At 41.4% G+C, this 13,379-nt stretch overlaps 1 protein-coding gene across 2 annotated transcripts in view; it reads right to left on the bottom strand.

Moving 5' to 3' along the window:
• The window catches only part of LOC126411364 (endoplasmic reticulum membrane-associated RNA degradation protein-like), a 78,824-nt gene that overhangs the window by 27,346 nt on the left and 38,099 nt on the right, over positions 1-13,379 (bottom strand). For both annotated transcript variants that reach the window (XM_050081358.1, XM_050081359.1), the window contains exon 3: positions 10,751-10,840. In XM_050081358.1, coding sequence (XP_049937315.1) covers positions 10,751-10,840 — 90 coding nt within the window. The remainder of the gene's footprint in view (positions 1-10,750; positions 10,841-13,379) is intronic.

The raw sequence follows: 13,379 nt of genomic DNA, 5'->3' as shown, positions 1-13,379 counted from the left end.
TCTGCTAATGGTACACTACACCTTCCACATTGCTGGGTTCTACACAACACTGGGGACTTCTCTGAAGGACAGTAACAGGTGCAAACATGTAACTCTTTTGTATCAGTTGTGAATAAATAGTTGCCACTATTTAAGTTCCAACCCTCGTATAAGTGTGCATGTTTTGATCATTATTGTATAAACAATGTGGTAGTGTCAAATACTTGATATAATATAAATAACATGAGTAAAGACAATGCTCACTATAAGGACCTGAACTTACGGACCAGAACATTATAACTCAGACTAAGAAACATAAGCTTAGTGCACACATTTGTTGATACTTAGTTAAGGTGAGTGACTGTCTAGGATAGACCATGGTTTGAAAATGGAACTGGTAAGAGTAAATAAGGGACAAGGGTTAAGAGAGTAAAGGAAAGCTGTAGAAATAATAATTATGATTTTGGTTTTAGGGAAATGAATGGCATGGAAGTCAGTGTCCTTTCCAATTATGAATAAATACATGTCGTCGATGGAGAAACAATACCGCGTAACTGACAGATTATCGATTTTGCATTTTTCAGTCAGTTCATATCCTTGACTCTCAGTGCTTCTACTCTTACTTCCAGAATGCTGATTGTTTAAATTACATACCTATGAAATGAACTAAAACAGTACCGTGTATATGGCAGAGCAAAAAAATAAATGAAAATACAGCATAAGTGCAAAACAATGAAATACTGCGTAACTAGATTGTTTTGGATTTAGTAAACAATACTGTGTAAATTGCTTACTATGTATCTTCTGGTGTTCGAAAGTGGTTCCTTGGTTCTACCTTCAGTTCATGAAAATTGATAGCATTCCACAAGATGCTCTCTTTACTGAGGAAGAAATTGTTTCTCAGCTGAACTAAAGATATGAAAGTGGTGAATCCTTCTTGAGAGAGACTCACAGTGATAAGAAAATTGTTTTGTTATTTACCTCGCATTAACAGCAGTCCACTACAACTCTAAAATTTAGTAGTACCACAGTTACTTTATTGTAATGCCACACTTCACTTATTGCACACTCTAGTCTTTTCTGCTAAAGATGTTTTGAATACTCACATGATTATAGGTTCTCATATAAATCCAGAATGAACAACAGTGAAGTTACTGGCACAGAAGAAGAATTAATTTTGAATATGGGTTTCTCATTCACTTTTCCTGAACCATTTATGAGACAGGTAAGGACACGAATTTGAAATTCAACCTTGGTCTTCTTAACCCTTAACCAGAATAGTGGGTGATTTTGGACCGGCTGACAACAATAAAACCATCTAACAATGGAAAGGCACGGAGTTTGTTTTGCGCGCCAGTGTAATCTCAGTACATTGTGAGGTGCACCAGGGACCGGGAGCTTGTTGCTTGAAATTTACTGGAAGTGGAGGTAAGTGTCATCCCTGGATCCAATTTGACCTGCGATTCCAGATATGGGATTTTTTAGTCTGTGTATACTGACTTATTTTGTGGTGTTTCAAGAACTTTATTGCCACAATGCGGCAGGATCTCACTGAAAAAGAAATCTGTGAAAATTATTCAAACACAGAATCTTTAAGTGATTTTCAGCCTTGTGACTAAGAGAACATAAGTGATGATGACATAAGTGACAATGAAAATACAGAATAAGAAAGTTCAAACAATGGAAAATCCAGGATGGAATGTAACAATACCAGAGAAGAAAAGTTGCTACTCACCATATAGCGTAGATGCTGAGTCGCGATAGGCACAACAAAAAGATTCACACAATTATAGCCCCTTCCCTGTTCCCATTCCAGCATTACACAGCCGTCACTTCACCGCCACACCCAGTCTTTTAATTTCTTCTTTTTATTTCTCTCCTTTTTGCTACTTACTCCCTTCCCCCTCCGCACCTTCTCTCCTGCCCTCCATCTAAACTGCAACACTTCACTGTCCGCCACTACAACCATACTATCCCTCCCCCTCCCCACCCAGCCTCCTCCTTACCCCCACCCAGTAGCCACTCCCATCATGCATTGGTGCTGCTGCTCACAGTGTGAGTTCAGCTCTCTGAGACTGCAGACGTGTGTGTGTGTGTGTGTGTGTGTGTGTGTTTTTGTGTGTGTGTGTGTGTGTGTGTGTGTGTGTGTGTGTGTGTGTGTGTACTGCTGACAACGGCTTTAATGGCCGGAAGCTATAACTGTGTGAATCTTTTTGTTGTGCCTATGGCAACTCAGCATCTCCGCTATATGGTAAGTAGCAACTTTCCTTCTCTGGTATTGTTACATGCCATCCTGGATTTTCCACTGTTTGATTTTTGCCTGACGGTTTTTCTTCGATCCTAACCCTGTGCTGTTTTCCTTTGTAACTACTTTCTTTTGCATTGCTATACTCGATGTCCATTCTTCTTTCTTTTCTTTCCTGTGTTTCTCTTGTTGCCTTACGAACCATACTGCACACCCTGCTTATGAGCCACACTGTATCAACCGTCTCAGCCACGCCCAACAGACGGCCTCAAGACCACGCAGATTGTTGGTGCAGCATCTTATGTCCCACATTACTCCCGCTGATATAAATAAGCCTATACCTTCAAACTGATCATGCTCCCTGTGTCAGTTCCTGTATTTTTGTGTGTTATCTCTTGCACTTTTCCGGTGCCACACGATCTTAACTTTCTAACTACGAAACCCTCCTCACCGCCCACACTTTCTTCGTTCTATCCCTGTTCGCATCCATTAAATCCACCTCATCTAGTCACATCTGCCGTCCCCCTTCTTTATGCTTATCCGCCCTCATACCTGCTACCCACAGTATTTTACATATATTTATTAATGATGAGTTATTCTCTACTTTGACCCTTGTGAGTTCTTGCCAATTTTAGCGAGTTTTTGCCTTCCACTATCGTTGTCTTCCTCAGATTTATCTCTTTTTTCCCCCCTGGTGCATCCATTTCATCCTTTTCGTACTTTTCACACGTATTTGGGTGTATTTTTGCGTAATTTTTCCGACACAATTCTACTTTCTTAGGTAATTTTTCACATTTTTTGCACCACCATCGATCCTTGCTCCTTCCATCTGCGTCAATACAGAAAAGTTTCCTTATCCCTAACCAGGTCCATTTCCCACATACTGTTCCTGCGTTGTTGCTTAGCTCATGAAATCCCCCCTAATGGCCTTAACATCAAATTACCCATCTCTGGTTGCCACCCCTCCTTCCATAATGACCTCCATCTGTTCAAATTCCACTAATCCTTAGTCCTCACCAACATAGTCCTACAAAACCATATCAACCAAGTTCAATCCTCTCCATCCACAAAATTCTCCTGCTATGTAATCCCAAATTCCTGGCACCCATAACTCACATTGAAACTCTTGCCTTGCAGGAACTTGAGCAACATGCACAATGCCAGCTCAAAAAGCTCTCCATCCTGCTCACTTCCTACTCCTGCCATGGAATACCACTGTCCACCACTTCCACAACAACCTCCCCCATGGGACCCTCATAGCTGACAAACCCTGTCTCGCAGACCTACTACACTCACCGCTACCTCCCACCACCACACAGAACCCAGAACCTAAACAGACCTGGAACACAGTTATGAACCTTTCCTTCAGAAGCCTTAGTCCCACAGAAATACCAATCCTTTCCAAAGGCCTCACCTTTTGCCCCACTCCCAAATTCAACCATGCAGGACTAGTTAAAGACCTTCTCTCCTTCTCCCAGTCCCTACAGTGGAAACACTTTTTTGCCACCAACCCGACCAATCAGACTCAACCAAAGACCAATATTGAACCTTGCCTAACTCTGTTCACTCCTCCATCCAACCGTGATCCACCCCCACTGCCTCCAAACCACCCCCTGTTAACTTTCCAAAATTTCTTAACTTCGAACCTTGCCTCACCATCATTCCCCAAATCTCTCAAAGTGCAAACTAACCTTACATCCGCAGAAAGAACAGCAGTCCACCATCTAAAAACTGATCCCGACTTTATAATCCTACCTGCAGACAAAGGCTCCACCACCGTTGTTTTGAACTGCAAGGATTACGTGGCAGAAGGACTCCGTCAGCTGTCATATACTTCCAATTACAAACCATGCCACAATGATCCCATTCCAGTAATCCAGCAGGATCTCCAGTGACTACTCAAATCCTTAGGCCCATCCCAGAACTTCTCCCCAGAGTCCATCTCTCTACTTACCCCTACCACTCTTCGCACTCCCACCTTCTACATGCTTCCAAAAGTCCATAAACCCAACCACCCAGGATGCCCCATTGTGGCCGGTTACTGTGCCCCCACTGAGAGAATTTCTGCTCTCGTAGACCAACACCTTCAACCTATTACCTGGAATCTCTCCTCCTATATAAAAGATACCAACCATTTCCTCGACCGACTCTCCACAATTCCTGTCCCTTTACCACATGGTGCCCTGCTCGTCACTATTGATGCCACCTCCCTGTACACTAACATTCCTAATGCTCATGGCCTTACTGCTATCGAACACTACCTTTCCAGGCACCCTATGGATTCCAAGCCAACAACCTCCTTCCAGTCTCCATGACCAACTATATCCTCACCCACTATTACTTCTCCTTTGAAGGAATTACCTACAAACAAAACTGCGGTACGGCCAAGGGCACCCACATGGCACCACCCTATGCTAAACTATTCAAGGGCTACCTAGAGGAATCCTTCCTAAAAACCCAGAATCCTAAACCCTTCACCTAGTTCAGATTAATTGATGACATCTTTGCTATCTGGATTGAAGGTGAGGGCACCTTATTCACATTCCTCCAGAACCTCAACAACTTCTCCCCCATCTGCTTCACCTCGTCCTACTCAACCCAACAAGCCACCTTCCTAGATGTTGACATCCACCTCAGAGATGGCTACATCAGTACCTCTGTCCACATCAAACCTGCTAACCACCAGCAATACCTCCACTTCGACAGCTGCCACCCTTTCCATACCAAGGAGACCCTTCTGTACAGCCTAGCCACCCGCAGTTGTCGCATCTGCAGTGATGAGCAGTCCCTCTCTAAATATACCAAGGATCTCACTGAAGCCTCCACTGACCGTAATTATCCCCCCATCCTTGTACAAAAACAATTCTCCTGTGCCTTATATTTCCAGTCTCCCACCACCTCCCAAAGTCCCACAGTCTGGCCACAGAACCATCCAGGACTGGAGCAACTGAATTACATTCTCTGCCAGGGTTTCAATTACCCCTCATTGTGCCCTGAAATGAGAAATGTCCTACCCACTATCCTTCCGACCCCTCCTGCAGTGGTATTCCACTGTCCACTGAACCTACACAATATACTTGTCCATCCTGCTCCCAATCCCTTACCTCATGGCTCATACCCCTGTAATAGACCTAGATGCAAGACCTGTCCCATACATCCTCCTGCAACCACCTACTCCAGCCTGGTCACTAACATCACCTATCCCATCAAAGGCAGGGCTACCTATGAAACCAGTCATGTGATTTACAAGATAAGCTGCAACCACTATGCTGCATTCTATGTTGGCATGACAACCAACAAGCAGTCTGTCCACATGAACGGCCACCGACAAACTGGGGCCAAAAAACAAGTGGACCACCCTGTTGCTGAACACGCTGCCGAACATGATATCCCTCATCTCAATGACTGCTTCAAAGCCTGTGCCATTTGGATCTTTCCCATTAACACCAGCTTTTCTGAATTGCGCTGATGGGAACTTTCCCTTCAATATATATGCTATGTTACTGTAACCCTCCTGGCCTCAACCTTAGTTTGTCACTGTCATTACCCATCCAGCCCCCACCCTGTTCCCATTCCAGCACTACACAACTGTCATTTCACCGCCACACCCAGTCTTTTAATTTCTTCTTTTTATTTCTCTCCTTTCCGTTACTTCCCCCTCCCCCCTCCGCACCTTCTCTACTGCCCACCATCTAAACTGCAACACTTCACTGTCCGCCACTCCCACCATACAATCCCTCCCCCTCCCCGACCCAGCCTCCTCCTTACCCCCACCCAGTAGCCACTCCCATCATGCATTGGTGCTGCTGCTCACAGTGTGGGTTCATCTCTCTGAGACTGCAGACGTGTGTGCTAGTTGCATTTGTGTGTGTGTGTGCGCGCATGTGCGTGTGTCTACTGCTGACAAAGGCTTTAATGGCCGGAAGCTATAACTGTGTGAATCTTTTTGTTGTGCCTATCGTGACTCAACAAGAAATTTCTTCTGATTCAAATAATCCATCGTTTGATGATTCAGTAGAGAGACATAGCCAGCTGTCAAGTACTGCATATTTTCAAGGTAAAAATCGATTCAAGTGGTCTACTCATCCAACATCTAGGTTCAGAGTCAGAAGCCGCAACATCACTCACCTGCCTGGTCTCATCAGTGCAGCTCGTGAGAAACGGAACATGTCACCAATTGAATCATCGCAGTTGCTGATATCAGATGAAATGATCACACATATTTGCACTCACACTAATCGGGAAATAACAGAATATTGAGAAAAGTATAAAATTAATGCTTCTTACACTAACCATGTCAGTATTATGGAAATGAAAGCACTGTTATGCATTTCTCTGTCATTCGCATAGTGTAGATACAGACTTAAATAAGTCTTCTCCTTTACACCTTTATAAAACAGGAAGACCACTATTACAAAGGTTAAAATTATAACAAGCAAACAACACAGGTTGCTCAACAAATCAAATTAATAAACATTATTTAAAATCTTGGTATTTTACACTGAAGAGACAAAGAAACTGGTACACCTGCCTAATATTGTGTAGGGCCTCTGTGAGCACACAGAAGTAACGCAACACAATGTGGCATGGACTCAACTAATGTCTGAAATAGTGCTGGAGGGAACTGACGCCATGAATCCTGTAAGAGTACTGATGGGTGGATATCTCTTCTGAAAAGCACTTTGCAAGGTGTCCCAGATAAGCTCAGTAATGTTCCTGTCTGGGGAGTTTGGTGGCCATCGGAAGTGTTTAAACTCAGAGGAGTGTTCCAGGAGCCGCTCTGTAGCAATACTGGACATATGAGGTGTCACATTGTTCTGCTGGAATTGCCCAAGTCCGTCGGAATGCACAATGGACGTGAATGGATGCAGGTGATCAGACAGGATGCTGACGTATGTGTCACCTGTCAGAGTCATATTTAGATGTATCAGGGGTCCCATATCACTCCAACTGCACACACCCCACACCATTACTGAGCCTCCAACAGCTTGAACAGTGCGCTGTTGACATGCAGGGTCCACGGATTCATCAAGTTGTCTCCATACCTCTACACATCTAGCTGCTCAATACAATTTGAAACAAGACCTGTCCGACCAGGCAACATTCCAGTCCAATGTCAGTGTTGACGGGTCCAGGCAAGGCGTAAAGCTTTGTGTTGTACAGTCATCAACAGTATATGAGTGAGCCTTCGGCTCTGAAAGCCCGTATCGATGATGTTTCATTGAATGGTTCACACGCTTGCACTTGTTGATGAACCAGCATTGAAATCTGCAGCAATTTGTGGAAGGGTTACACTTCTCTCACGTTGAACGATTCTCTTCAGTCATTGTTGGTCCTGTTCTTGCAGGATCTTTTTCCGGCCACAGTGATGTCAGAGATTTGTTGTTTTACTGGATTCCTGATATTTATGGTATAGTCATGAAATGGTCATAAGGGAATATCCCCACTTCATCGCTACCTCGGATATGCTGTATCCCATCACTTGGGTGCTGATTATAACACCACATTCAGACTCACTTAAATCTTGATAACCTGCAATTGTAACAGCAGTAACTGGTCTAACAACTGTGCCAGACACTTGTTGTCTTATGTAGGTGTTGCCAACTGCAGCACCGTATTCTGTCTGTTTACATATCTCTGTATTTGAATAGGCGTGCCTATACCAGTTTCTTTTGCACTTCAGTATTTATGTTAGATAGCATATTCAAACATTTATTAATACTAACAAATGAAATCTGGGCTAAAAGAAGGCTAATAGGAAATGAAAGATAAAGTAATATTACAGATTAACCTAACTGGCTGATCGCTGGACAAAAATTAATGAGCCAGTCACTCCGTTTGTTATACATTAAAATCTTTCCCTAATAGCTTAGGAGGGAGGATCGAGTTAACCTTTTACAACTTTTGCAACATCTATATTATCATTAAATAGTAAACTTTGTATTGTCATACATAAAACTGATGATCACCACAAAATTGCAAGCAGTGCATATTCGTGGGTTATCTTTACTAAAATGGTGTTATGGGTCTCAGAGCAATGCCCTATTCCAAATCTGGTTAGCATCATCATCGTTTCATCTCCGTGGATGTGAGGATGTACACCATTGTTGAATGTTGGGCTTTAATGGTTGCAGCTCATTGCAGATGTTTTTCATTATTTGCAACCACTCTTCTTCTCACTAGCTCATAATTTTCTTCTTGTCAGCGAGATTACAGCCCGTTTGGGTATTTGATTATCTTGCACTGTGCTGTTCGTAGAAGTGTCTTTGGCTGCTGTGTGCACTATATCGTTACCCCTAACTCCCAGACACGAAACATGTATAGCATTTATCATGCCAAACTTTATACTACCCAAAAGGCACTGAAAAAATGGGAAGTCACCCTGGCAAAATCTGTCAGACTCTCAGTGTCCTCCCACCATTGCGAAAAGCATATCCAACAGATACGATTCAGAACATTCAAGATGCCCTCCTGAACACACAGAATTTGCAAATGGAATTATCTTTTTTTTGGGTATCAACTTAAAAAGGAGCTGGGTTGAAGAATTACCTACCCAAGCCTTCATTTCTTTGCGTGTTTTTACTCCATGATTATACACCCATTTGGCTGGGAATGTTATCCGTTAGGAGAGGCTGTTCTAACTCAAGTGCCTGCCTGCAGGCAGCTGGGTGCTCACTGGCAGCAGTAAGTAGGTGTGGGCAAACAGTTGACGTGTGGGATGCTGCTTATACGACTATTGTACTATCTTGGTATTGAGCTCATGTGCAAAAGTGGGGAAGTGATTTGCAGGTTGTGTGCAACAGGCTACCTGAGAGATAGCCTTTAGTAGCTGCACTTGTCCAGTGCTGGAACAGTCTAGGTTAGTAGACAGAGGACGCAGTTGTTTCCATGAGCAGCTAGGAATCTACTCAGTTCATGCATGCAGAATCCCATTTGCCTAGGTAAGTCTTGTACAACTTAAGAGCTCCAGTAGCTGCTGGAAAGAGCAGGTGGTTTCCCAGTAGCTGCTGGATATTGACTGTCTTGTCTCGATGACCCCCCCCCCCCCCCCAAAAATTGTTTTTTTCATTTAGGATCAAGTCTTAGCTAGGCAGTTGCAACAGTAATTGCACCCCATCAGTTACGGTAATAGAGGACTGCCAGCCCAGTCTGAGCAACCAGAGACAGCAGTCGTGTGTGTGCATATGTGCAGTCTTTTTGTTGTGCCTGTCTGTGTTTTAACATCTCCATTATATGGCAAATAGTTATATATCCTTTTCATAATACTGCCAAAAATGGTATTTATTATTTGTCTTCTGAATCAGTCATGCACATGGTGATGCACAGAACATGCTTTATGGTATTGGACAAGTTATTATGCTGTGGTGGTTGATGACATGAGTTGACATCATAATAATTTGTGAAACATGAGACAGAGAGAGAGAGAGAGAGAGAGAGAGAGAGAGAGAGCGAGCGAGCGCACAACTGACATGGCTGCAGATGGTATAAACATAAAACATTTTTATACCATTTCACATCAGTGTTTACTTCTTTTACAAAAATCATTTCTGCAATCAATTTCACATTTCTTCGTGCACATACGGACAAAACATTCAGATACACTGTAAAAGAAATGATCAAGCAAGGTGGTTTTCAGATTGCTATTTAACAAAGACAGACACTTTACATTTCTTATTTGTTATGGCAGACTGTTGCAAAGTTGAATGCCTTGGTTAAATAGTGAATTTTAAAGGCAAAGGTACATGATCCTTGAACATGGAGTTTTGTTTTCTGTCTTGTACCATGATCATGGACAATCATGTTTTTGCTGAATTTTACAATGTCAGTTCTTACAAGCTTAAAATTTCTAATTTTTACAGATTGACAAGGTGTAAAATGATTGATTTAGAAGAGAGGTTTGCAGCTGTCAGTTAGCTTTGCACTATTCATTGATCTCTCAACTCTCTTCTGATTGAGGGGAATGTGTGAGCTATGTGGGGTGTCTCCCCAGAATATGATACCATATTACATTACACTATGAAACTGTGCACAGTAAACAGTGCAAACAGTCTCTGGGCTTGTGCAATATGTAAGGATGCTTCAGGAGTACCACACTTAATTCAGCTTACTATTAGTTATACTGTACTGATGTGTGTTTGCCATTTTAAGTTTTCCTGGACACACAGGCCAAATGTCAACTTGCTATTTGTCCTTCTACACCAATTAACTGCAATGTTTTCTTAATACTCCTTGAAAGATTCATCCCTGATTCACATTCAGTATAGCTTTTACACTTCCTTGTTTCAGAAATTCTCTGTAAGGGTATCAATTAGCTGTTGTGGAGTATGTACTGATTGCTTTCACAATTCCTGGTTAAAGTTTCATCACATTCTGCTTATGCTCTTCCTCTCTTTCGTGTAAATGGGCATTTTATGAAATAAACAAACAGACAAAAATTGCACTGTGATCCAGTGAATCACTGCTGAAAAACTGCATCTTATGTATAAAGTAACTTCAGAAGGACAAATCAAAACAGATGTTACTTACAGGAATAGTACCCAGAATTGACTTCAACTCTGATGTTGCGAGAAGGTCACGCAGTAGAAATGGTACTGTTTTTCCTCTCAATAGGTAAACCTGTAAATAAAATGCTATTGAGCAAAGTATTGCTATTTAACATCAAAACTGTGCATTTTAGAAAACTGTGGTGATTAATTACTGGAGAACTGAGGGGTGCAAAGTACATATTAGTCATGTGGCAACTGAACAACCTTCAGTTTTATTACTTTCATTTCAGTAAGTAAGTTTGTATGTATGTTTCTTACTGTCATAAAACTAGTAAAATGTTTTTCACAGAAAGGAGAATCCAAATTTGAAAATTATTTTTGTTCTGATTGAAAAAGCAACCTTGGATGGAAGCAAAACATTTACCTTATATTTAATTTTATTTGAAATATTGCTGAACTAAAGGAAATATTTACAGTGACAACAGAATTTGTTAGTGCGTGGAGAAAATAATTTAATTATGGTAAGGTAGTATACACACCTAGGTTAGTAGTTTATCAGACAAAACTGTAGATTATTATCAGTTAACTGTAACTCTGCATGTGTGTGATTGCTCTTAAGTGAAATGAGTACTGTATTAACTGTTCATACTTCAGCATCAAATATAATTAAGCAAATATGTATAAGAAAATGCATAGACTTCGTGCAGTGTGGAACATGAAGTACCAGTACAGGTGAAAAAATAACACGATTAGATATACAGATATAGTTTATAAAATTGCTTCACATAGAAATCCGCCACTGAGAACCATAAGAGTCAAAGGCACACATGCCAAGTTTTGAGAAAAATAGATGTTTGTGAGAATAAAATTTGTAACCAAACCAATCATAAAATTGACACCCATAAGGCCAAAACATCCTATATTTCCTACGAAGAAATAACATACTCACTTTCTGTTATGAAAGTTAAAGTAATATTTAAGATTAAAACTGTTAATGTTTAATCACAAAATTTTCAAATACAGGCTTATGACAATAATGTCTTTTTGACAGTTGTAGAGTTTGTAATTACTGTGAAACTAGAATCAGAACATAAAGAACAGTTACCAAAAGCACCACACACACAACTGAGGAGCAATTTTTCAAAAGTTGGTAATCGCCCAGTTGTTCAAAATTTAGATTTTTGGAGTTACAAACCAAGCTTGTTACCATGCATGATATGCTGAAACAGTTTTGTCAAAGGTCGACAACTGCTGTTGTTAAAGGGTGTTGAAAACTACGAGTTTTTACAAAACTCCATTTTTGCTCCTAGCTACTTAAAGCAAAAGTCAATAGACACAAACTGTGCTTTGCTTCTGAGAGCTCTCAAGAGAGATTAACAACGTAGGACATTATTGCCAAGGATAATGCGAGAGAGTCTTCTGCGATCAAAAAGAAAGAAAGAACATAAACTGTAGGCAAACACTTGCTGTCAGAACTAGCAACAGAAATAAATTAGTGGTTTACACAACAACATTAACTACTGATTATTGCTCAGTTCGAACCCACTTTGTCAGGGAGAAGGCATATCAAGAAAGAAGCAAAAAAGAGAAATACTGTTTTGATAAAGTACCAAATGAAAGCGTTGGTACATTGATAGAAACAATAACAAACACAAACACACACACAAATTTCAAGCTTTCACAACCCACGGTTGCTTCATCAGGAAAGAGGGAAGGAGAGGGAAAGACGAAAGGATGTGGGTTTTAAGGGAGAGGGTTAGGAGTCCTTCCAATCCCGGGAGCGGAAAGACTTACCTTGGAGGGAAAAAGGGACACACACACACACACACACACACACACACACATCCATCCGCACAGAACAGATACAAGCAGGATCTGCTTGTGTCTGTATATGTGCAGGTATACACTCTCTTGCGCGCGCGCGCCCACACACACACACACACATCCATCCGCACAGAACAGATACAAGCAGGATCTGCTTGTGTCTGTATATGTGCGGATGGATGTGTGTGTGTGTGTGTGTGTGTGTGTGTGTGTGTGCGCGCGCGCGCAAGAGAGTGTATACCTGTCCTTTTTTCCCCCTAAGGTAAGTCTTTCCGCTCCCGGGATTGGAATGACTCCTTACCCTCTCCCTTAAAACCCACATCCTTTCGTCTTTCCCTCTCCTTCCCTCTTTCCTTATGAAGCAACCGTGGGTTGCGAAAGCTTGAATTTTGTTTGTGTGTTTGTGTTTGTTTGTGTCTCTATCAACATACTAACGGTTTTGTTTGGTAAGTTACATCATCTTTGTGCAAAAAACTTCTATGGAATAATGAAACAAGAAAAACCAACAGTGGTTATAGTACATTTTTATATTCAACAGAATCAGCAAACACCATAGATCTCTGTAGATGTGAAGTATTGTAATGTATTAAAGACTGGTTTGACTATACAATTTCTGCATAATGCTTCATTCCTTAGCACAGATACAGGAAAGAATTGCTTTTTATACTTGGGTTGAAACAGAAGGACCTAAAGGAATCAAATAAGTGGCCTCTACTCTACTGGATTTTCTCAGAAGCTTGGAGACATCCCAGTTAGAACATGGTCCAAATGAAATACATTTATTTTCTGACTCTAGTACTAATCAAAATAAAAATACAGTAATGATAAGCACACTAACTAATGAT

Source organism: Schistocerca serialis, chromosome 1, assembly GCF_023864345.2.
Source record: "Schistocerca serialis cubense isolate TAMUIC-IGC-003099 chromosome 1, iqSchSeri2.2, whole genome shotgun sequence".
Lineage (NCBI taxonomy): Eukaryota > Metazoa > Arthropoda > Insecta > Orthoptera > Acrididae > Schistocerca > Schistocerca serialis.
The sequence above is the reverse complement of the archived record's forward strand: the minus strand, read 5'-3'. Positions and strand labels throughout refer to the sequence as shown.